Below are 26,479 nucleotides of genomic sequence, written 5' to 3'. Positions count from 1 at the left end.
GGTGATTGTGGATGGAGAAGATGAAATCTAGTGCCGTCAAAATGGGTTGAAACCCGTGAGCCAACCTGGCTCACCACGGGTTTGAGCCGGGTTGGTTGGAAAAAAATGTAAAATTTTTTATGCGAGCCAATTTTGACCCGGCTCACTAAGAACCCGGCTCACACGGGTTGAACCCGTGGTAGGTCGGGTTGGCTTACCAACCCACCTATTTTTTTTTAATTAAATCAAATTAATTAAATTAATTATTCAAATTCTATTTTTTTATTGAAATCAAATTAATTAAATTAATTATTCAAAACGCACAACATTTACTTAGCAACAAAGAGTTTTTCCAAAAGTTTTACTTAAATCTTTATTTAGATGAAGGGAATCTTGATACAAAAATTTTTTATAAGTTGGATGTATTAAGTTATTGGAGGGATCGTTAAGATCGTTATCCAAACTTGTCTAAGATGACTTGTGATGTTCTTAGCATTCCAATCACTATAGTTGCTAGTGAGTCTGCCTTTAGTCTTAGTTATCGTGTGCTAACCAAATATCGTTCATTCATTCTTCTAAAGAATGTTGAGGCACTTATTTTAAGGTTTAATAGGTTCGGAGGTCCCTATATTTGTGTGTTTGTTTCAATTGGGTCCCTAATTTGGTCAATTTGATTCAATAATAGCCTTTTCGTTAAATACAGTTAATGACGCTAACCTTTTTTAATAGGTGGCAAGCTGAGGCATCCAGGTGGCACCGTTTGAGCCTTTTCTCAATCTCTGTTACCTCTCTCTCTCATGTAATGAAATTCAATCCCCATCATCTTCATCAAATTTCACTCATCAATCACCATACCCTTAATATATAACCCTTTCATCTCCAGTTCAGAACCCTCATCCAATTTCCTTTCTTCTTTCTTCGATCATTTGTCTCATTCCTCTCCCAAATTTTCATTAATTCTCAATCCACTCTCTCGTTCCCAATTAGGTCTCATTCCTGTTCAAATTTCGTTTCTGGGTTCTCCCAATTCAAAGTTCTGCACTTTCCCTTTTTGTAGTGGAATTTCTCGTTCCTGGGGAGTTCAATTCCATTGTCTCTAACTAAAGCTAAAAACTTGGAGAGAAAGTGTCATAATTTCGATTCAATTTTTTTTTTGACAATTGGGTCTGTGATCTTCCTGTGTGGATAAGCAAGGTTACGAAAAATTGTGGGATCGTGATTTTGGCTGCAATGTTTAAGAAAACTGTCTATGACCATGGTTTTTGGCTGCAACATCAAAACGAGGTTTAAGAAAATATCATTTTCCTTCGTTGTTTTCCTCTCCCATCTCATTTTGCACAGAGACACTTCGCTGCTTTCCGTTCACGCTTTCGTCCATTATTGCAATCTCAATCTCTGTTCAGATGGTGTGGTTTGCTTATATATATATATATATATATATATATATATATATATATATATATATATATATATATATATATATATATATATATATATATATATATATATAAAACAAAAAATGAAAAACTAAAGAGAATCGATCTACAGGAGGTTACCGATTAATGGAGGAGTTGGTGTTATTTTGTTGGAATGTTTGATAGTGGTTTGAGAAAAATAAAAAAAAATATGTTTAGAATGGAAAAGAAGAAGAAGGTGAAGAAGGTTTGAAGTCAAAAGGGAATCTGGAAGAGGAAGAGTGTGAGAGCCAGGTTCTTACCCTAGAAAGGATTTTATTTTAAACTTAAAATAAAATAAATTATACCCCTATGCGCCACGTCATAATTAATTGATTCGTCAGCATGCCACGATACATTAAATTTAACGCCGTCCACTAAAATTAACGGTAAGGGCATTATTGGTTCAGTTTTACCAAATTAGAGACCCAATTGATCACTTTCAAAATTGGAGGACCCAATTGAAACAAACACACAAATATAGGGACCTCCGAACCTATTAAACCTTATTTTAACTCAAAACTAGTTGCATGGTTTTGAACTAACAGGTAACATTATTGTTATTCTCATATGTCTTTAATTATTTATTACTTTGTGTTTCAATATTATTAGTTAACACTATTTTTTATTTTATTGTAGATGAAGATAAAGAAGAAGATGCTTCAAGAGAGCATAATACTATGGATTTATTCATTCAGGACTCCAATTTAATAGATGGATAATATTATAGATTGGATAATTCAGGAATATATCATTTATTTTATCTTGTTTTTAGACCTATCTACAAGCATGACAGTTTTATCTTGTGCTATATATTTTTGTTAACGACTATATGTAGTTTATTGGTCAAACGGTTATGTGTGTCTCATTAAACTAAATTTTGGCAAAATTTTATGCTTCATAGCTTAGAATATATATAACAATATTTTTCTTTTGTTTTATTTTCTTTTATATCAATTGATCCAATTATTACTGTTTCAATTTGATCGATCAAAGTAACATGTTATAAGAATCTCAGAAGAAGAGAGTGAAAAAGAAGTTAATTAAGTGAGAAAATGAGCCAACCCGTTTAACCCACCAACCCGTGGTGGGTCGGGCCGGGTTACCCGTTTTGACAGCTCTAATGAAATCGCTATCTGGTGGAGGACCTCGCGGCTGACGGTGAGTTTGATGGTGGTGGAGAATGGCAGCCTGCTAAGGGTTTCATGGTGGAGATGGAAGTCGAGGAAGAAGCTAAAGATGATGATGGAGGACTCGCGACTTTGGCGTTCGCGTTCTGTATTAGTGACGGGCTACCACGACGATGTTGGTGAGGATGATGGGTGGTGGTCCGATGTTGGGGTTTGGTGGTCGTCTAGTGACGACACAATTTCATGGTGGCGACACAACGTGGTTGACAAGGGCATTGGCAAGGTTAGGGAACTAGGGTTTCTGTGGAGATGATGATGATGTGTCAACGATTTTATTCTGTAATTGCACATCTGGACATCTGGCCGTTAATGATTTAAACGGCGTTTACAAAAAGGACCAAATTGAACACAATTTACATTCTTTAGGACAACATTAAACAGCAAAAAAAATTGGGACCATTTCGAACATTCCCAACCAAAATAGGTATTATAACATAAAATAATAATACTGTTTTATGACGTTATAGATTTAGATCCTACGAAAAAATGTCAATTTTAGTAATTGAATAACATATTTCATGTTTCTTGAGGCAATATAGTCTAAAATAATAGCGGTAATAAAAGTAAAATAATGCTTCCAATTTTAGAAAGAACTATATAACAAAATTACGATTTTATAAAACTAGAGAAAATCTAAAATTATTCAGGCCAAACTGACAGTATTTTGTTGAGAAAACTATAGAAAAAAAATAGATAATATAATAGTGACTTAACATATTGTTAGGTTCCTTTATACAAGGAGCCGAATAGTAGCAAAAATACACACACACACTCAATAGTATAAAGAAATATGCATGTATCTATATTTCTATTTCCTCTGTAATGTATAAAAAAGGTGAATACAGGTGTCTATCTCTCCCCCCAAGGAAGCCTCCCTTCCTCCACTGGCCACGAGGTCCAGTCTCAATTCCAAAATAATATTCGATACCCTCTCTCCTTAATCTATTTGTTATTTATATTCCCTCTCTCTTCTAACCAACTAACCACCGTCTCCCATTACTTATTTCATCCTTTTTTTTACCCCTTCTCACGTAAACCTTTAATTGCCTAACATTACCCTCCCCCTCATTATCAACCTTGTCCTCAAGGTTGAAGTTAGAAAACTGCTGTGTGATATAGTGCTCCTCCTCCCAAGTAGCACTTTCAATATCATTCTCCTGCCACTGTATGAGAACTTGGGGTATCTCCTTTCCCTGATTTTGCTGGTTCCTTCGCTGTAACACCTTCACTGGGGTATATCGTGGGTTGTCATCCTACAATTCAGTTGGGAGGGTGCCTTCAACTGAATGTGTTCCAATAGCTAACTTCAACTGGGACACATGGAAAATAGGATGTATTTTTGTTGTTTCTGGTAGTTGTAGTTGAAAGGCGACTGGGCCTATTTGCTGCTCCACGCGGAAAGGACCATAATATCGTGCAGACAGCTTCAGATGGAGTCTTGTTGACATAGATGTTTGCCTATGAGGTCTGATTTTTAAAAATACCCAATCCCCTACCTTGATTTTGGCCTCCACCCTCTTCTTATTGGCAAAGTGTGTCATTTGGGCTTGGGCCTTGGCCAGATGACATTTCAGTTGCTGTAAAGCCTCATCACGTGTCTGCAAGTCTTGGGCTACTGCTTCTACCATTGTTTCCCCAGGGATGAATCGTGTGAGTGTGGGAGGAAGTCTGCCATAAACAGTTTCAAAGGGTGTGCACTTAGATGCCCCTTGATAACTGGTATTGTACCAATATTCTGCCCAAAGTAACACCAAACTCCAACTTTTAGGTTGTTCTAAGCTAAAACAGCGTAAGTATGTTTCGAGTACCCTGTTTAATACTTCAGTTTGTCCATCTGTCTCTGGATGGTAGGTAGTACTCATCTTAAGCTGTGTGCCTTGATTTTTAAATATCTCCTGCCAAAAGATGCTCAAAAATGTTGAGTCCCTGTCACTAACAATGGTCATAGGTATACCATGTAATCTAATCACCTCTTTCACAAATACTGCAGCTATAGACCTTGCTGTATACAGATGCTTAATGGGAATAAAATGGCCATATTTGCTAAGTCTGTCCACCACCACAAGTATAGTGTCAAATCCTTGCGATTTAGGTAATTTTACCACAAAATCCATACTGATGTCCTCCCATACTGCTTTAGGAATGGGTAAAGGTTGCAAGAGACCTTTGGGTGAGGATGCCAAGTACTTATGTTGTTGGCATACTAGGCAGCCAGCCACGTAGTCGGTGATTGTCGTCTTCATTCCTGTCCAATACAGGGATTGTGCCACCCTTCTATATGTTCTATAGACTCCTGAATGCCCTCCTATGACCGTGTTATGGAATTCTGTTAATAGTTTTGGTATCTAGGAAGATTGTGCTGACAAAACCAACCACCCCTTGTAATGTAATCTCCCATGTTCCAGGGTATACGCCGGATGTGAATTCGGATCTGCCCTTATATCTTCCATCACTTTCTTTAGAGTTGCATCCTTCTCAACCTCTTCCATAATTTCCTGGAAATTGGACCAATAGGGCCTAGATATCATGTGCAGTACTTTTTCTCCCTCCTCCAATTCCTCCCCTTTTCTTGAGAGCCCATCCGCCACCTTATTGGATGCCCCAGTCCTATAAACAATATCAAATTCATACCCTAGTAATTTAGCCAGCCAATTATGCTGATTTTGAGTAGTAATACGTTGCTCCAACAAATATCTCAAGCTCCTCTGGTCAGTATAAACAACGAACCTTTGGCCCAAAAGGTAGGATCGCCAGTGTTGGATGGCTAACACCAAAGCCATCAATTCTTTCTCATAAATAGATTTGGTGAGTGACACTTCAGAAAGAGCTTTGCTAAAATAAGCTATTGGTTTTCTGTTTTGAGACAGAACTGCTCCTAAACCTGTGCACGATGCATCGCACTCCACCTAAAAGGTTTGAGAGAAATCCGGTAAAGCTAATACTGGAGCCGTGGTGACTGCTGTTTTGAGTCTCTGCATTGCCTCTGCCCCTGCAAGAGACCAGTCAAACTTCCCCTTCTTAAGTAGGTTGGTGAGAGGTTGAGTGATCTTCCCATAACCTCTGATGAATCTCCTGTAGTATCCAGTCAGACCTAAAAACCCTCTCAACTCTCTGATACTCTTTGGTTCGGGCCATGCTGTCACCGCAGAAACCTTCTCCTCATCCATCTCAACTCCCGCCTTTGAAATTTTATGCCCCAAATAACGAATTTGTTCTCTCCCAAATTCGCATTTGTTTCTATTAGCAAATAATTTCTGCTGTGCTAACACCTCCAGAACTTGTTGTAAATGTTGCATATGTTCATCCCAAGATTTATTGTATATTAGTATATCATCAAAAAAAACTAACACGCACCTCCTCAAAAATGGCCTGAGCACAGAATTCATCATATCTTGGAACGTGGCAGGGGCGTTTGTCAACCCAAAAGGCATAACGAGAAACTCGTAGTGCCCTTGATGCGTTCTAAAGGCTGTCTTAGGAATATCTTCATTTTTCATCCTGATCTGATGATATCCAGCCCTTAAATCAACTTTAGAAAAATACCTTGCCCCTTGAAGCTCATCCAGCAGTTCTTCTATAATTGGTATTGGGTATTTATCTGCCACTGTGACTCTATTCAGTGCCCTGTAATCTACACAAAATCTCGAGCTCCCATCTTTTTTTTTCATTAATATTAATGGGCTTGAATATGGACTATTGCTGGGACGAATCACACCGAGCTTCAACATTTCCTCAACTTGTCTCTCTATCTCTGTTTTCATGAGGTGTGGGTAGCGGTATGGCCTGACACTTATGGGCTCTGTTCCTTCCTTCAAGGGTATTCGACGATCAACTTTCCTCTCAGGTGGCAGCCCTTGAGGTTCTCGAAATACTCCTTCGAAGTCTGACAAAATCTGCTTCAGCCCTGCCTCTTGAGTCAGTGTCCATCTCCCGGTTTTCCCATCTCCCTCCACCGCTTCTGCTTGACTTAAGCTCCACACGAGAGTCATGGCTTCTATCTCCTTTTCTTTTAAGAGGACTTCGGGTGTCACCATTCGACGTGTTAAAGTGGGATCTCCTTTTATCTCCACTACTTTCCCTTCAACCTCCACCTTCATAATTAGGTGTCCCCAATCCACTTTAATTTCTCCTAGGGAGGCTAACCAAGTGATTCCTAATATCACATCCACACCGCTTAACTCAAATAGATATAGTTTATCTCTAACTTCCAGCTCATCCAATTTCACGGTAACCCCTGTGCAATATCCACTGGTTATTTTCTTTTGTCCATCACCTAAGCACACTTTATAGGGATAGGTGTCAATGCTTTCCAGACCCAATTCTTTCACCAATCTGGTGGATATAAAGCTATGACTAGCTCCGCTGTTTACTAACACCAGAATTCTCCTCCCCTTCATCCATCCTTGCATCTTCATGGTATTCGATTGGGTTTGTCCTCCGGCAGACAACCCTGACAGTTCCATCACCGTGTGTTCCATCACCGGTTCCTCCATTTCGACCATTTCGATCTTCTCTTCGACTCCTTCTTCTTCACCTTCTTCCGCCAAAATCATCACTCTCATACTCCTTTCAGCACACCGATGGCCCGGGCTGTATGGGCCACCGCACTGGAAACAACGCCCTTCTTCACGCCTTTTTATATATTCGGGATAAGGCAACATTCTTACTCCTCTTCCTTGAGTATTCCCTCCTCCGCTACTACCAGCTCGGGCGGTTACATTGCTAGAAACGCCTTCCTTCTTTGTTCCCGATCCACCGCCGACCCCGCCGACGTTTACCGATCCCTCCGACGCGTCGCGATAGGTCTCCGTCCTCGCGACAGTACCTGAGCTCGAGGAATACTTTCCCCAGGTCACCCCTCCTTTTCCTCCCGTTCCACTGTTACCTCGCGATACAGAACCCGCTTGCTCGACCTCACGTGCTCGCTCCATTGCCGTCAACAGATCGCGTGGGTCATGCGGCCTCACCAGATATCTTAATCCTTCTTGTAGCCCAGCGAAGAAGTATCCCAAAAGTTGTTCCTCATTCACTCCGGCTGCTTGCGCCACCAGTACTTCAAACTCCTGTATATATTCGTCGACATTTCCCCTTTGTCGCACGGCAGCCAATTTTTCATAAACAGAGCCCCTGTTTAAGTCTCCAAACCTCCGTGTTAGAGCGGCAGTGAACATGCTCCAAGTTGGATGTCTAGTCTTCTTCCGCCAAAAACGGAACCAATAACTAGCGCCTCCCTCCATACAGATATATACCAGCTTCATTTTCTCCCTCTCTGTCACGTTTTGGATATCAAAGAATTTTTCGGCCTTCGTTATCCAGCCCATGGGGTCCGTTCCTTCGAACGTTGGAAGTTCAACACGTTTCATCCAACTTCGTTGCACATCTCCTCCATCCTCTTCCGACTCCTCCTCCGAACTCTCTGGTGATCGTCGTTCACGGTCAGCATTGACGAAGTCGTGGCTCCCTGCGGAGCTCTGATCATGGTTCCTGGAATGTCTTCCTAAGGTTCGTTGAAAAGCGAGAGTCATCGCCCTCACCTCTGCCTACAATTCCTCCATTGTCGCCTCCATCGCCCCCATTCGCCCCCCCATGCTTCTTCGCTACCTCTCCTTCTTCTCCTCTCCGAAACTGATCCGACAGGTCGGACCAAATCTGTTAGGTTCCTTTATACAAGGAGCCGAACAGTAGCAAAAATACACACACACTCAATAGTATAAAGAAATATGCATGTATCTATATTTCTATTTCCTCTGTAATGTATAGAAAAGGTGAATCCAGGTGTCTATCTCTCCCCCCAAGGAAGCCTCCCTTCCTCCACTGGCCACAAGGTCCAGTCTCAATTCCAAAATAATATTCGATACCCTCTCTCCTTAATCTGTTTGTTATTTATATTCCCTCTCTCTTCTAACCAACTAACCACCGTCTCCCACTACTTATTTCATCCCTTTTTTTTACCCCTTCTCACGTAAACCTTTAATTACCTAACAAATATTCAAACATTAATTTACAATCAACTTGATTAAAAGACTGGGTTTGGATTAACGGCAGACCATGCCATTAGTGGCTTGTATAATGTGAACAACGCAATTCATAACATTGTCTTTTTCTCATTATTCCCACATTTCATAAAATGTCTATACTTCTTTTGTGTATATATAATAAAATGTCCAAAAGAAATTACACACAAAATGCGATATATCATTTTCGTCTTTGCCTAAACCACTGCATAGGCATCATAAAATGGATGAAATTGGTCAATGGATGTTAGGAACCCAATAAATCCAAAGCTAAAAAGCAGGAGGTATTGCAAAAAATATCTAATGCTGATCAACACTGCAGACGGAAAAGTTTTAGGTTTTGATGAAACTTTGGACTTACACGGTGCTAATAAAGGAACAAATCTGCCATTAAACAACTGTACTCCAAGAGGTTCGTTATTTAGCCACATTCAGTAATTTTGCAGGGCTATGAGGTCTCTTCACCTTTCCACCTCCTGAGAAATTCTCGAAGTCATTGGCTGGTATGTTATCAGACTAGGTACCAGAGCTATATTGCAATAATCTATTTAACTTAAGTCATAGTAAAAAGAGGCGTGGAGTAACAAAAAAATTGGCTTTCCATAACCGATGGAGATGGTCCTAAGTATGACTGATCTGTGGGAATGGTTGCCCCAAACGCAGCTGAATGCAAACATGAATTGTATTCGAGACGGCCTTCAAAATCTCTTTCTCTGCTTGCTGTGCCATTTCCATTGCATGCCTGTGGATAAATAAACATAAGTCCCCACAAGAGACTGAACAAATTCACAACCAAACTGACTAAAAAAGTGAGACGAGAGAAATTACCGAATTAGGATATCATGTGGCATGGAAACCTCAATTTGAAGAACTAACTTGCTTTGAAACGTGTGGCGAGTTATGCGCTCAACTAGCATCTGAAACCCGCGAGACACAATTAAATATTGAATACACAAGTAATTTTAAACCTACCTTTAAAATTCAACAGTACTTCCATTAAAAACGAAAGCGTCTTTCAGCCACCTTCAATAAATATTGAAACAGAAAAACTTGACAAGACACTCATACTACTAAGAGAACCGCAACCACCTAATTCCCTAAATTTTATGGCTAAGAGAACATGAATAATTGCAGAATAATCCGTTTAGATTGAACCAATAAAATCAAAGAATCCCAAAATAGAGGAAAGACTCACATAAAATTACAACTAAAACCTACTTTGATTGTCTTCTGCTTTTCGCATACAAAATGTTACCTGAGGGAATTTGGATGAGATGATGTCAGAAACAATTTCTTTAATGTTATCATCCTCAGCAGGAACAATACTCTGCTGGTCCATGTCTGCGCTCCAACTATCTTGCTGATCTATTGTGCAGGGAGAAGCATATGACATTGCAGGATCTACAAAAGACAAATAAGAATAGACAAATTTAGAGTTAAAAGATGCAAAACAGCAGAACACCTTCACTACCGAAAAAGAAAAGTCGTTTAGATTTTTAAATTTAAGAAACCCCGTTACAATACGTCACTGGAAATAACTGAATTTAAGTTGCTCTAAGGCTGCAATTTTAAAATATAGCCCGCATGAATAGAAAATTAGGCATATTTTGTCATGCACCGAACTATGGTGGGTGAAATAATATAGAATGAAATGGACCAATGGTGGTGACAGACTTAATCTTCATTATGACATTCATAACAGGCTGAAGCATTTTCTATCCATACAATGGTCCAGTACCAGTGCCAAACAGTTTGCATGAAAGTGCTGAAAGAGAGACAACTGTGTTGGTTCATAAGAACTCAAGATACTGTTTTTCAGCTTTGAACAACGGCTAAAATAAGGGTGCATAGCAGAGATGGGTCAACTTAAAATCGAAGGAGATAATACTTTAGTGACAGTTAATGAGTGAGAAATTCGCTCAACTCGAGATTTAAATACACTTGCTAATACATAACACACTTTGAAAGACAAAAATAATTAATCATACTTTTATTAAATGCATGAAAGTGCTGAAAGAGAGACAACTGTGTTGGTTCATAAGAACCCAAGATACTGTTTTTCAGCTTTGGACAACGGCTAAAATAAGGGTGCATAGCAGAGATGGGTCAACTTAAAATCGAAGGAGATAATACTTTAGTGACAGTTAATGAGTGAGAAATTCGCTCAACTCGAGATTTAAATACACTTGCTAATACATAACACACTTTGAAAGACAAAAATAATTAATTATACTTTTATTAAATGGAACAATTACCATTTTATAATTTTCAACAATAATAATCTCATTCAAATCTTAATTCAGTACCAGTCAGATTATTCCATGGCTTAGCTTCCATTCTTCTAAAGCAGGGACTTATGTCCCCCATTAAACTGCATCCTATCCTGACATTTCATTGCTTACACTTTTGTTCAGACTTGATATAAAACTTACTTCTGCTCTGGCCCTTTGGTCAATTCCTAGTTTGTTTTTATTGGTAAATGTTGGTTGTTAATGGTAGAAGGACTCGAACCCACGACTTATGACTCCTCTTCTGCTTGTACCAACTAGCCAACCTTATAGAACTATACATAATTTATATATATTTCAAGTTATTTTTCATCGTACATCTAAATTTAATTCAATTCAATTTGCAATTTAAAATTCGATTATAGGGGTTCACAGTAACTTTGGGTAACAACTATGTCAATTATTAAAAAGAATTGTGAAAACAAATAACAAGAAATTTATAAAGCTAAAAGACACACCTATGTGTATAAAAATTTCAACCACAGTAGGGTGAGACTTGTGAATTTGGTGACGAACTTTTTCCCCAATATCATGTGCAGCAGTGACACTAGAAAAAGGATCAACCTGCAAGGTAAAACTACAAACTAAACCCTAAAAACTGACGCATGCAGTTCAATCATGAGTACATAACACACTGCATGTGACATGAATATAAAATACAGGAGAACTGACCTCAATATGTACATCAAGATACAGATATGAACCAGCTCTTCTACCTCTTAAACGATGGCACCCCTGCATACAAATTAAAAAAGAAAATTCAAAGAAATGAACAAAAAAATGTAATCTAAACTGATAAATTTTTATACAGAACACCAACACTGTATTAATGTACACCTGTTTAAAGTGCATACAAAAATTAAACTAGAATTTTACACATTTCTTCAAGTAAAAGATGACACCGGAAAATAAATCATATGCAAGTTTCTCAAGGTTGCAAAAATAACAGTTTAAAAAGAATATTTGAAGAAAAAAAGTAAACCTTGACACCATCAACTTGCAATATTGTTTGTTTAATAGGATCCAACTGCTGTGCCGGGATTGCAGCATCAACCAATTCCAAGACACTGATAATTGATCAAATGCAGAAATTAAATTAGAGCTAGAAGTTTGGACATAACCAAAATTGCCTGCAGATAATTCTAGTAGTCTATAAACTTTTTTCTATCCCCCTTAGTTTAGGAAGAATCAGTTCCCAAGTCGTTACACATCTTGAGTCACTTTACAGCCATTTGTATTCTATGTTATACTAGTAGTTTCCCAATTCAAATTTCCATTAAGCACGGACAAAGAGGTAGTAAACTATATGCCTGAAATTATTAAATAAATGAATTGCATTAGCCAATAAACTGGACCGATTAGTACATAGAAGAGAAACAGCATATCAATTTATATGTCAAACTTGCATCATTAAAAGATCAGCTCAACATGACAACCATCCATCAAACAAGTATGTTTAACACATAAAATCCCTCTGGGAAATACAAATATACATGTTAAATTTAATTAGATGTCATATCCAACAACATAAATGTAATATAATTTACAGGTATCCAGAACATGTCTATGTCTAGCATAGGTTTGTTCAATATTTTGTTGTATCCTTGTACTGGATACACTTAGTTCCCTTAAGTTGTTTAACTCAGGTTCAAAAATGTGCCTGACATCGTACGTAGGCAAAGTGAAAGATAAATTGCAGAAGAGCGGATAAAGGTACCTTTGGTAACCACTTTCAGCTCCAGCTTTCAAAATCATGCCTGAGACGAGAAGTCCAGCAAGGGGATCTAGAAACTTCATTCCAAGAATAGATCCTCCTAATATAGAGAAGAAAATCGATAATAAGTGAATGTAAGCAAGACCTAAGGCATAAATGGATCAAGTGTCCAAAATAAACGCCTAGGAATGGAAAAGGAAATACTTATTTAGAGGTTTAGGGTCAACTTTAGTCCTGAATGAAACATTCAATCATCCTTTACTCCCATAGACATTGATTTAATTTAATCACTTAAACCCTTAATAATTTTGTCTATCCTTTCATTTTAGTCTAATACTTCTGACAAAAATCTTCGAGTTTGCATTTCATGGTTTGATTAGTAGTCTATAATAATCAAGTACTACGATGCTGTCACAGGCTAGCATTTCATGTAAACCATATTAAGCTCAAAATGGGCGGAGGAAATCAATTATTAGGTATTAGACGTTTAAATTTACTTGAGAGATCAAATTACGAAAGTAACCTTGAAGAACTAATTGAACTATAAGTCTTTTTGGACTAAATTTGGACTCTACCAAAAATATAAATACAAGGTCTTGGATGATAAAATATAATGAAATATCAGAGGGTTTTTCTAGTTCAACAATTATGATACTTTGACAATTTACATAAACAAAGACTCATTCAGTAAATTAAATAACCAAAAATCAATGAAAATTCTACTCTGTAGACAGTAAACAAAGCACTAGTTCACTTTTTGATGTTATAATGTTAAACAAAACCACAGCATCTGATCAATTCAATTAATTCAAACGAGTTGTCCACATATAACAACTTAAGCTCCTATTCAGACTTCAGAGACTCTAAAATGTGAGTGACCACATGTAGTTATGTCAATTTTGGTAGCAGAAAAAACAGAAAATCCATTACAAGTGTACCAGTAAAACTAGATGGACAAAAGCAGCCCATGAATTCACATGTCAAAACAGGATAAAGTATATAACTGGAGTTCAATGAATATAATCACTTTTTATTTTTAAGAGATGTCCATAAAAAACTGTTGACTTATATGTGCTTATATGATTAATATCATACCATATGATTAATAATAATAACCCATCAAATAAACACAACTGTCACTGGCTTGTAAGCAAGAAAACCTGACTGACAACATATATTGAACTAGGAGCCAGTATTATAGGACTTTCTCCTGAATAACAGTAACCTTTCAAAGAAACAAGTTTTAAGTTATATACCAACTCCAATGAGAGCAACAACTGATGAAATTGCATCTGCACGATGGTGCCATGCATTTGCTTTCATTAGTCCACTACCTTGCTTCTCACCAGCTTGTTTTGTTACCCAGTAAAGCCTACAAATTCGCAAAGCAGATATAGACACTCAAGTCTTGGTAATGCATTTTTTAATTAAACCATATGAGGGCATCAATGAAAAGAAAAAGAAACTATGAGGGGAATTTAAGTTACAAGGTTATGATGTCAGAATCCCAACCAAAAGTTAAGAAACTCAATTTAGACCTTTTCTAGGAGAGGAAAAGTAAAGGAGCTGTGACCATGGACACATTCCCTGGGAAGTACAATGCTGAGCTAACATAACACAGCAATAGCTTAATTAATTTTTCCAGTGATTCATTCAACCAAACGTTTTTGTCTAAAGCTTTCCTACTCGGTCATTATACTTTGGTATCACCCCCATTGACTTGAGATTGCATCAAACTTTGTTGATTTTCAGCTTACACTCATGGTTCAAAAGTATCAGATACCATCCAATGAAGGATTAGTCAAAGTTAATATTAAGTAATAATAATACCCTTCTTTAACGCATATTGACACAATAGTCATATTCAAAGCAAGTATGGGATGATCCATGTCAATTCCATGATGATGTCCACCATGCTCGTGGCTATGCCCATGTCCATGTGCTAATGCCTGGCTAACCATTTCAGGACCAGGTGAGAACAATCCCTGCATGTGTATAACAATGGCTTCAAGTATTGAATAGATGACAAAATATCCACTTTCAATAATTAGCCTAACAAAATGCTAAATCAAAATTTCTTTATATCGTGTATTCATGGGAATAAATGAAGCAACAAATAGATCAAAGTTTGAATTTCAATACCATCAAAAGGTCTACAGCATGCCAAGCAATGCCACCTCCAGTAGCCAAAAGCATGCAAGAGATTCCAAGAGCTCCTATAGTCTCAAATTTGCCATGTCCTGAGATAAGAAACCAGAGAAATATAACCATTAATGACACAGAAAACTTACAGTAAAGAACAGATGAATGGCGATCATTAGCCTAATGAGTAATCGCAACAAATAACAGAGTAAAAGAACATTATGCAATTGTTATTAGTATTTCTATAATTATATGTAACTGTCAGATAAGCAAACCAATTATATTCAAACAACTCATTCAGAATATCTAATATGTTTAACACGATGCATGAGAGATAAATGGAGTAGCGTGTAGGTACAAATCAAGCGACCATATGGATGTTCTTTATCTCTAGGCGCCTTGGCAACCTTGAAAGAAACCAAAGCTATGCCACTAAGAACCTGCGAAACCAACAATGACGAGGATGAACGATGTCCGGAGACAAGTTGCACAAACCGAGTGTATGTGAGTGTGAGAGTTAGCACTTACCACATCGGATATGGAATGAGCAGCATCGGCGATAATGGCGGTGCTCCCGGAAAGATACCCGGTGAAGGCTTTTCCAGTGGCTAAACAGATGTCGGCGGCGAGACCCAAGCGGAAAATATTCTCTCCCTCCTTGTGGCGGCGATCGTGTTCATCGTGGTGGGAATGACCCAAATGCCATCTCTTTGGGATTTTGAATGCGGGATTTTCAGTCAAAAAGGGCTGTAATGGATGGCAATTAAGCGATTCCAAGACCGGAGGGGGGAAATTCGAAGAGGAAAGGCGTGTAATGCATGTTCGGTATAAGGGATTCAGATTTCTCAATCTAAACCCCATGCTTTTTTCTTCCGATTCTAAGATCTAAACTAGGGTTTTCTTAACTTGTAATGTTTTTTTCCCCTTCAATTAGATGATAGTTGCTGAAGCGACCGCCGAATCCTTTCAGCGTCAAGTGGTTCAACTTCATCTTCACAATCACGTCGATCTGACGCAATATGCGAGGTGTGACACGTGTCGAAAGGAAAAGAAGTCGTAACCGCTCTGCCACGTGCCCAACGAATCTTAACGCTATATAACATTTAACATGACTCATGGACAAGGATAAAAATCAATTCTACACCCACTCCCTACGGATCTGCCCGCCTTAAATTTGAATGGCAAAAATTAAGTTGCTCGAGTATGGGATTAAGTTTAATCATAAACTTAATTAAGTTTTAAGGAGTTTAAAAAAATGTAATTGAATATTCATTAGAAAGCTTATAATGTCGTGACTGTTATTTATGTTTTTTATTTTTAATTCGTTGATCGACTTTTTTTTCTTTTAATGATCTCATATACATCAGGGAATATGGGTTTTCTCCATTCAAGAACAGGTATACAGAAAATTGAAGAGGGAAGATGCAAAATAATAAACCAGTTAAAGATAAAAAGAAAAAAAAATAATCATGTCTTCTTGTTAATAACAAATTTATTAAACTTAATATAAAATTCAGGTTGAAGGATGAATATGCAAATCTCATTTGCTCCTTTTAAATTAATTGGTACTGATAAAAAAGTTATTAATGAAGTGCTTAATTTTATTTGTGAGAATTAGTACGATTAAACATTTTAGTAAAGAAAGCAATTAAAAGTTAATTTATGAGAGTTGTTGCTATTAAGTCTATTAAATATTTAATAACCAATTAGTTGGATTAATCTAAAGAATGAAATAACTTCTTGATGAGAAAATTTTTTTGTAATCTTATCATAGTGATAATGATTTATTAAGGTCTTTATCATTTTTATAAATCTTTAAATAATTACATCACTTACAATATACTTGGATATATCTTTTATTTTTTGTGATGTACTTCAACTTCAAACCCTTATATTCGGATTATGCAAATTCAATAGCCACCACCATTGTGCAAGTATAGTAGTCATTGTTGTGCAAGAACATCAACCAAAGAAACACTGCAATTTTGACTTTGCAGCACACCAAAATGGGCTCAAAATTTAGATTAACACATAATACTGTGAAAAGTTTATGCTAGTTGTTTTGTTATTGTTAACTTCATAGAATTTGTATTTCTTAATTTTATTAAAGGATTAACTCAACTAATAAGTTATTTTGGATTTTTTTTATATTACTTTTGGGTTCGATGTTATTATAAGACACTTAAATTTATATTGCATGAAAAATACAATGTAAATTTATGTTGAACTATATATGTCTGAGATAAATGTATTAATTTAGTCTACGTAAAATTGTTTGCCACGAATAAAAAAAAGGTACAATAAAAGTCTTTTTAAGCTGGTTTTGGTTTAACATATTGCCCAAAAGAAGAATTTTGTTAAATAAAAGTGTTAGCGAATTGATGAAGATGAAGTTTTGATGATGTCCAAATCAATAAATCAAGATTCAAGAAGATCATTTAAAGATTTGTATTGAAATGAAAAACTTTTGTAATAATTGTAATTTAGTGTCTAGGACTTAGGTTCTCAGTGGTTTTGATTCCATGTATCTTAGAATTATAAAATTTATGTTCAGAGTCAAAAATACGCTGAATTAATCGATTGTACCTAGTATTGATCGATTATACCTAGTATTAATCGATTAAACACAGTAAAAGCTGAAAACTCGAACTGTCTCTGGAATAATAGATTAAACTACCAAACTATAAGATTCTAAATCCAAACACCAAAAAATTTACCATAACACACAACATTTCAGCAACAATTCCAGTTAACTAAACAACAATTCCTAACCCTTATACTTCTTCATCCAAAACCAGTAACATTCATCAAGTAGTCATAACAATATTTCAACAGTAACTTAATCAATTTAAAATAGTCATTACAATCAATCACGACCATCAAACTTGCACACAAACATCAAGTTATATGGGAAATTGAGTACAATGGTATTTAGCTTCCCTTACCTTTTAAATGACCAAATTGATCTAAAAGGCCTAAAACAGTACCAAATGCATAAAAAGCTCTATCTTCTTTTACGAACAACAAAAACACAATTAAGGTACACCGTTAGAATCACTGGTCAATAGAGAGTCATATAGAATTCTCAAATGTCACATGCATCCACATCTGGTTCGCATGCAAAAAAAAAAGACAAAACAGACTAAATAGATTAGGAGAAAACGAACTTACTCTATCTAAAAAATTGATTGGTCCAAATTACAAAACTCGCCGCAAGGATCAATCTTACGATCTCGGTGTTTTAATAGATGAACAGATGACGAGAAATCCTAGAGAGAAGTCAAAGATTTGTAGAAAAGTGATTTTTATAAAGATTGTGTGTTTTAAAATAATGAAATCGTTCATAACAAAACTATTTATATTAAAACTTTAATATTAAAACACTGGTACAAAAACAATGTATAACGTCATGCGTTCAACGTCCAAACACTGAATAGCTGATGACAAATTTATGAACACCGAAAAACGGCGCCAAAAACTTGTTTAACCCTCGGCAAGTGTGACCGAATCGTATCAAGTAATAAACTCGGTAAGACCAAGTATCGTTCTCCTAAAGGACTCACGGCCTAGTTAGTTATATGATTTGTTGATTATTTAAGACTTGTGAACAATTGATTGTAGGTTTTAAATGCAAAAGACAATAATTAAACATGTATGCATGAATTTGATCAATGGAAAAGAGGAAATCAAACACTTTAATGTATTAGATGGATGAGTATGTTGTTGGGGTAATCAATTTCATCTTATCCACTCTCATATACTTTAGGAATTCATCATTCTTTTCATCAATGTTAATGTCACTCTCTAAATCACCTTGCAAGAAGGCATATCCTTAATTACGAGTTCATACAATTCCTAGCATCCCTAATAATTAATTCTGAAGTGCAGAAGCTTAACGGCAACCAACCCTCATATTCCTATGTCTAGGCAATATGCTATTGGGAGAAATTCCCCGGATCCAGATTTCCCCGTACGTTCCCATATCGACAAAATCAATAATCATGGCATTGAATGAGTTTAACAATGCAAGCTTTAAGCAAGGAGGAAAAACCCTAACTAATGATGAAAGAAAACATGTATCTTAAAATAAGATGTTAAAACACAAATTCCATATATGAGAGTTTCACAAGACTACATTAATTCCCCAACAACAATACCAGGTTTAGTTCACCATATTCATGGTGAAACTAGATGAACAATAATGAAAGATAGAAAAACCCCAGAAAGAGAAGAGGAGAGTCGTCACCATCTCCCAATTTACCCCCAAGGGGTGAAAAGTGTGTTTCTGCTTCCTCTCAGCAAAAGATACAAACCCTAGGACGTCCTAAAGCTTATACATTATTCTAAAAAATACAGAAAATAAGGCCCAAGCCCATAAAAGTAACAGAAAACCGGTCCAAGCCCATTTAGAATGGCGCTCAACGCTATTTTACCGTTAAGCGATACTAGCACATGATCCATTTTTCCCCCAGCTGCTGTTTTTGCCCCTCAGCGGTGATTTTGGCACCTGAAAAGTGGCGCTCAACGGAATTTTTTCTGTATTTTGGTTGACTTTTCAGCATTCTGGTTGACTGGTTGACTGGTTGACTTTTCTGGTTTCTGGTTGACTTTTCTAGTTTCTGGTTGACTTTTCAGCATTTCAATCATTCGGTACTTCCATTCTTCTTTCAAATCATTCAATTAGCCTACAAAATTAAGGGAATCTTGCAAAAAACCATTAAATTCATTTTCAACTCTCTTATTCTCAAAACTAAAGCAAAAATATGAGTTCAAGCTAGTTTCTAAGTCTTAAACATTACTTTTGGTATCAATTTTAAGCATAAAAATAACGGTTTTTCAACCGTTATCAATAGCCAACATTAAAAATGACTGATGACATTTTTGTAAATAAATGCAATTATTAAATGTTATATAGAACTATAATTCGACGTCAATTTGTTATAAGATGTTGAATATTTAGAAGCTCCACGTCCTATTGGATAAATTTTGTAAAGTGTTTGGCCCGAAGGTGAAAATATACTTGCGTATGACGTCGAATGCCCTAGCGTTAGACGTCAAAAGGTTAGTGAGTTCAATAAAATTTTGAGCGGGAGATTGAAAATTCATACACTTTATCTTAGCGCGCGAGACCCTTTTCTCTGCTCAAACTTTTCTCGAACGAAGTTTGACGGCCATCACATGTAATCTTTCTTTCATTTGATACAAATGCATGTTAATTAACTACTTTAGGTATATTTTCGTTTGTTTTGACTGATTATTTCCGTGTTTTTGTCCTTCATAGGCGCATTTTCCTTTTTCTCTCACAGGTGACAACACTTTATTTTGACGAACCCACCTTTTGAAGGTTAGTTTTCGTTTTCGTTTTGAAGAACTTCTTTGTTAAACTTGTTTGTTGTTATTGTTTGATTGAACTTGTTTGTTATTGTTGTTTGATTGAACTTGTTTCACTACAAGAATAATTGATATTACCGACGGTCGTAGTTCATCGGTAATGTATCAAATCTGTCGGTAATTGTCATTTACCGATGGCTTATCGACGGCCAAAATACCGTCGGTAAAAACGTTGTCGGTAACCTTTATCGACGGATATTTCAGTCGTCGGTAATTACCAAAGGCTTATGGCCTTCGGTAAATCCGTCGATAATTACCGCGATCTGGTTCATCTTCTTCTTCTTCCTTCCTCCCTCTGTATCATTTTTTTTCGTTTTCATGAACTCCGCCACCAAAAAAGCATCACGCCAGTAATAAACTAATTTCCAAAGAATCAAACAACCAATTTATTTTCAATAGTTAAAATCATAGGGAATCATGGAGAGTTTCTCTGCAATTCTCAGATTTGTAAGAGAAATGTTCCTAATCGCAAAAATGTGGTGGAGAGCAGCGATGGTGGAGAGCAGCGGTGGTGGAGAGCAGCGATGGTGGAGAGCAGCAGTGGTGGAGAGCAGCGGTGGTGGAGGGCAGCGGCGGTGGACAACAGCAGCGGTGAAGAGCAGCGGTGGTGGAGAGCAGCGGCGGTGGAGAGCAGCGGCGATGGAGAGCAACGACGGTGGAGAGCAGTGGCGGTGGAGAGCAGTGGCGGTGGAGAGCAGCGATAGGAAGAAGTATTACACTAAGATGGAGAGAAATGAGAGGAGAAATGAGTGTTTGCCACATATATTGGCACTGGATGCGAAGCTGGTGCCGAAAAATTTCAGTTTTTTTACCGACGTCAGAAGCCTTCGGTAAATCTGTCGGTAATGTCGTCAAGCGAAATAATGGGCGGGAAAATTACCGCTCTTTTTACTGACAGTCAAAAGCCTTCGGTAAATCCATCGGTAATGTGCATGTCACTTACCGAAGGCTTTTGACCTTCGGTAAAAAATATTACAAACACTGTCGGTAATTCCGTCGGAAATTAAAATATATCGACGGATATGTATCCGTCGGTAAAAATCCATCGGTAACATTAATATTTTTTGTAGTGTTTGTTATTGTTGTTTGGTTGAACTTGTTTGTTATTATTGTTTGATTGAACTTGTTTGTTGTTGTTGTTTGGTTGAACTTGTTTGATGCTGTTTGGTTAAATTTGTTTGTTGTTGTTTTTTGTTGTTTGTTGTTGATACTACACTGCACGTTCATAGTTCGTACTTTATTAAATATCAAAATTTGAAATTTTTTATTTTTCTGTTTTTCAGGTCTTCGTAAAGTTGTAAAAAAGATCATAAAGGATCACAATTAATTAAAAAACAAAAAAAAAACTGATTAACTTCGTACATTAACAAAATTCGATGTTAATTAACGTAACGTTGAATTTTTTAAATTCGACGTCAATTTAAGGTCTTCTGATATGACATCGGCCTTGAATTCGACGTGAAATGCCAAAAAACACCGATGTTATACGATTTTTTGTACTAATGAAATAATTTAGTCTTATATTTTTAAACAACTACCACTTCTAAAATGTCATTTCATAGGTCTTTACATTAGTAACAAAGGATATACCTAACATTTTGCTAGATATCATTAAATCATATTAATAGAATTTTTTATAATTTATTATAATATAATAAGATTTTTTATTATTAATTATCTTATATTTAGCAATATTTTCAAACCACACATCATTTTTAGAATCAAATAACAAAAAAAAATTGACATTTTGCACACTATGGACAAGTTAAATTTTAATTTTATATTTCATGGTTATGAGAATTAAATAATGTACTCAACTTTTTCTTTTCTACTCAATGTGGGACTTAGATTTATTCTTGAATGTACAACAATCTTCTATTCAAGTGTTTGTCCTTACATATTGGTACATCCCCTCGAGCTAATGCCCCTTTACTTGTATTGTTAACAAGACATATTTGTCTGAACTTACATACATATAGGGGTCAAATTGTACTCATCTGAGTCAGTCACCTAGATGAACCTTTTGTTTTATACCACTGATGGGTCTTTCAAAGAGATTCACATATAAGATATAACATTGATGATACCTGAATTAAATCCCTAAGAATGACAACCACCTATAACCTAAGATCTTAAAGTAATGAGTCTTCTTTTTTATGAGTGTTCAATTTTTTTCATCTTTATCCACTTAGTTAGACTTATACTTGGATTTCTAACATATCTTTGCATTGATATATGTTTCGGTAGGGATTTTGTGAGACTGAGACACTAACCTTTAACTTGTGTGCACCGCTCGTATACTCCCAGTCTACCGTTCGGTTATCACTTGTTCTGATCGGCAATGCTCCTGACCTCTCGGTTGTCGCTTTGGACAGGAGGGGGAGGTACCTGCAAAAGGCACTCTGACGCTCAAGTTAGAAGCGGTTTAATGAACGGTATATCACAGTTGTATATTTGTGTCCTGATCGGACATAAGTAAGGCGTAGTGGAGTATGAGTTGATCCTGCTTTTACCTCAAGCCTAAACCCTTATTTATAGAGTTTAAAGGAATCTGACCAATTAATTTACCACTTAATGGTCATTAATGCAAACCTTAACTGTCTAACGGTAGCCGTTACTACATTTATTGCGCCTTAACTCCGCTAAACAGTTGTCGGGATTGAACCGCTGAGAAGCTTGTCGAGACTGATCGGTAGCCTAAGACCGATCGGTAGCTTGTGAGCCCTAAGACCGATCGGTAGTCTGTGAGCCCATAATAACAATATAGTTTATATAAAAAAATAAACTTAAATTTTTTACATTGATATAGTTTATATAGGAAAATTTAAATAGTATATCACCATATTATTTGTGGTTTTAATCATCTAGATTGACTTTAACGAAATATTATTTCCAAATAAATTAAAAAGAAATAAATTATATTTTTGGTTTTTAAAATTTCTTCCTTTTTCTTCAAAATTTTATGAAATGTAAGTTTTGAACATCCAAATGATTTAAATACTAATAAATTTCTTATTTAAATTCATTATTTTGAATTTTCATTAATCTACATGAGAATAATATATAATAATTTTTCTATAAATGTTTTATAATGACTATTATGACTCTACTTGCATAACAATTGTTAAGAATAGTACGTAAATAAAGATTACTAATTAATATATATATATATATATATATATATATATATATATATATATATATAATATGATACAAAGATGAATCATTTAATTGGTGTTAAGAGACCTTAACACTAGAATTATCTTTTTAATGAGATATAGAAATTACTCCAAATTAAAGAGATATTCTGTAAAAAGTATATGAATAGATTTCATTTTTATACAAAAATTTAAAATATAGACTCAAACAACTCTTTATCCAAAAATTTGAAGGAGTCATGATAATCATTAGTGCAAAAATATTTTTTATGACAACTTATTATGCTGGTTATAATTCACATACAATAATAAGTGACATGGTGACATAATTGTAAATATAATAAGACTTTTAATGTCTTTTAATGTCAATTCTCACTATAACTAGCATAAAAAGTTGGTACGATGAAAATTTCGTAATATTTTCTATGTTGGTTATACTTATAACTAGCATAGAAAGTGAAAATAGTGACAATTTAATAAAAAATATAAGACTTTTTAAGCCAGTTATACCTATAACCGACATAGAAAGTGAAGCGCTTCATTTCAGTTTCTTCCATTTGCTCCTCCTCAATACTTCTTCTCCCTTTATGTCGGTCGCACTATCTCTCTCTCATCAAAATCTCCTTGTTACACTATTGAAGTCTATTCGCTCTTGCATTCACACCTCCCTCTTATGGTCCTCGCTCATCATCATTCCTCATTGTTGCAACTTTTGTTCTTTGCATTGCTACATTCATTTATGTCGTTCTTGCCCTCATCACTCCTCATGGAATGCTTCCTTTCCTTACTCTCCACACCTTCAACAAGTATTACTGGTCAAAGCATAAGTTGTAAGTGATCGTTGCCCTCATTGCCACCAACACTCTCATTTATCTCCCCCCCTTCCTTTTCGATTCCCTCATTCCTCACATCCAACAAGTCCGGTTCAACCCTTCTCTCATTCTTAAGGTAACTTTCTCAATTCATCTTCTTATAACTATAAACATTTCATTCAAAGCTTCTTCATTCTAATTATGATTCTATTAGAAACACAAGGACTTGAAATGCTTCCTATTGTTGTTGTTTTACCGCATTGACGAGCCACACCTTGTGTACAACATGTTATTGCTTGTCTTGAAAGGGTTTCAGTTGGAAACATCAATACAAAGCGTTAATTTCGCTTCCATGGTTGCTTCATTGCTTCTCCTCTCCTAGGGCGTTACCATACTTTTAGATAAATCCTTACTTCTCATATCCAACTATGACAAATCTTACTACAATGAATATGCCATTGATTTCTCTAGTGATTACTCTTATGTCCATGGAGTTACTATTTCGTTTTGTCATGCCTTTTGAGCCAAGTTGATTCTTGTTCAGCTTCTTATGTTGGGTCTCGTTTATTAGGCATATCTCGATGGCATTCTCATAGGGCTTCTTTATGTGAAGTTGATGAACGCTTATTCGAGATCTAATCCCATAACATCGCTCGACAAAGCAATAACTGATTCAGAGTTACATAGTGCACATGAGATATGTTGGACAAGTACGGGTGTTAATGTGCTATCTTCTTTTCAACGAATTTCCTATTATGATGGGCTTTCTTCTATTAAGTGGAGTTTAAGCATAAGCATATGCAACTTTCTATGTCAGTCATCGTCATAATCGACATAGAATGTAAACTCTCTATACCAACTGTATTTATGTAAGTTCTAAAATTAGTATAGAAAACTTTTTTTTAACCAACATAAAAATAAAAAACCAACCTTTGTTGCATTAGTGAATTTCACATAAAATAATTTTAATATCTTTTAAATTTTGTAAGAGAAAATAGAAATAATTTCGACCTTTACTTCATTTTGATTATATTTTTAGGTTTTAATTACTCAAATTTGAAAGAAAATACACAAATTTTCTAGTTAGAATAATTTAATAAGCTTTTAGAAGAAATAAGTTATACATACCTTGAGTTGAAATTCCTATTCTAAAACTTTTAGACAACATAATTTTAATTTGTTAATTTTTTTTATCAAGGTTAGACATTTATTATAATCTAATTAAGCATTTTAAAATTCGATTCAATAGAATTTCCAAACAGATATAGTTTATTTTAAATTTAGAATTCATTTGATATTTTAATTTTTTTTCTATAATTTGTAATTTGAAAAATATTGACAAAGAATTTGAAAAAGCACACGTGTAATTTGATTTCTACATGTTTTATTGTCATACGAATTAAACACTTTGTAACGGTAAAAGTTTGGGCTTTTAAGTTTTTCTTTGTTGACCTTTATTAACTGTATTCTTTCCATGGATATCGGTTGTATACTCTAGTTAGGTATCAAACATTTTATTACACCACAATTAATATCATAAACCACTTATTGTTTTAAGGATAGAATTTATTGTTATGAATCTTTTCAATAATAATGGTGAATATATGATCTTTATTTTATTGAATTTTTTAACTTCAAAAATAAGATGAAATCTCAAAAACAAATAAACATAAAAAGAAATTAAAAAATAAATAAAATGTTGCATTTCTCTAAAAAAAACTATAATATTATGACTAGTTGAAATAATAGCCGGATATACTCACTCCACAATACTTAAATCTATAACATATTTTTATAGGGATGAATTATAAAATTAAATATATTAGTTTAAGATAATAGGTTGGTATTCAAACAATATTGTCTTTTGATTGCTAAACTTGAACATAAACAAGTGATCAAACAAATACCTAAATATTCTAATTCAAAAATTTAGTACTTTCAATACGTGTAATCCTGTTTCATCTTTCTGTGTAAAAACAAAATGAATCATATTTCGTCCACATAACGAAAGGAAGAAGAAAAACGAATTCAACACAGAACAAAATTTAAATTCAATATTTTATCTAAAAATCTTATATTGGATTTGGACTTTATATTATGAATGTTTTGTTTTTTTCATTTGAATTGTCTTATGGAAAGAACGAAACTCAAGTCATTGTCCAGAACATTTCTTCTTTCGCATGTCGATTAATTTTTTTTAGATTTTAGGATGAGAGAAACACAAGTATGATTAATGTTCATGATTCATGGTAGGTGGTGTTATTTCTGTTGTTTATCATTTATTATAAAAAGTTGGAGAGAGACTATAAACAAGAGATATAATATTAGGAAAAACAA

General features: G+C 35.4%; 2 protein-coding genes and 1 pseudogene across 2 annotated transcripts; 1 reads left to right on the top strand and 2 right to left on the bottom strand.

The window, feature by feature from the left end:
• Positions 1-5,529: 5,529 nt before the first annotated feature.
• On the bottom strand, positions 5,530-8,148 carry LOC108324610 (uncharacterized). Its single transcript, XM_017557552.2, has one exon. The coding sequence runs from the start codon at positions 8,146-8,148 to the stop codon at positions 5,530-5,532; it is 2,619 nt and encodes an 872-aa protein (XP_017413041.2).
• A 774-nt stretch (positions 8,149-8,922) lies between these two features.
• On the bottom strand, positions 8,923-15,812 carry LOC108326476 (metal tolerance protein 2). The gene is made up of 12 exons (XM_017560002.2): positions 15,310-15,812; positions 15,152-15,221; positions 14,782-14,879; positions 14,470-14,624; positions 13,896-14,011; positions 12,643-12,739; positions 11,908-11,992; positions 11,598-11,660; positions 11,384-11,489; positions 9,893-10,038; positions 9,466-9,554; positions 8,923-9,379 (listed from the first exon to the last, which is right to left on the bottom strand). The coding sequence occupies exons 1-12, from the start codon at positions 15,640-15,642 to the stop codon at positions 9,259-9,261; spliced, it is 1,479 nt and encodes a 492-aa protein (XP_017415491.1). The 5' UTR covers positions 15,643-15,812; the 3' UTR covers positions 8,923-9,258.
• A 4,999-nt stretch (positions 15,813-20,811) lies between these two features.
• LOC128195824 (rhomboid-like protein 14, mitochondrial) lies at positions 20,812-24,971 on the top strand (annotated as a pseudogene).
• Positions 24,972-26,479: the final 1,508 nt, after the last annotated feature.

Source organism: Vigna angularis, chromosome 3 (genome assembly GCF_016808095.1).
Source record: "Vigna angularis cultivar LongXiaoDou No.4 chromosome 3, ASM1680809v1, whole genome shotgun sequence".
NCBI lineage: Eukaryota > Viridiplantae > Streptophyta > Magnoliopsida > Fabales > Fabaceae > Vigna > Vigna angularis.
This window is presented reverse-complemented; position numbering and strand designations above follow the sequence as displayed.

What these genes read in the sequence shown, in the direction of transcription:
- LOC108326476 (XM_017560002.2), bottom strand. Translation starts at nt 15,642, where the DNA reads ATGGGGTTTAGATTGAGAAATCTGAATCCCTTATACCGAACATGCATT. An exon ending in ATGCTGTAGACCTTTTGATG is followed by an intron (nt 14,625 to 14,781) that starts GTATTGAAATTC and finishes ATACACATGCAG; the next exon opens with GGATTGTTCTCACCTGGTCC. An exon ending in TGAAATTTTTATACACATAG is followed by an intron (nt 10,039 to 11,383) that starts GTGTGTCTTTTA and finishes TGTCTTTTGTAG; the next exon opens with ATCCTGCAATGTCATATGCT.
- LOC108324610 (XM_017557552.2), bottom strand. Translation starts at nt 8,148, where the DNA reads ATGACTCTCGCTTTTCAACGAACCTTAGGAAGACATTCCAGGAACCAT.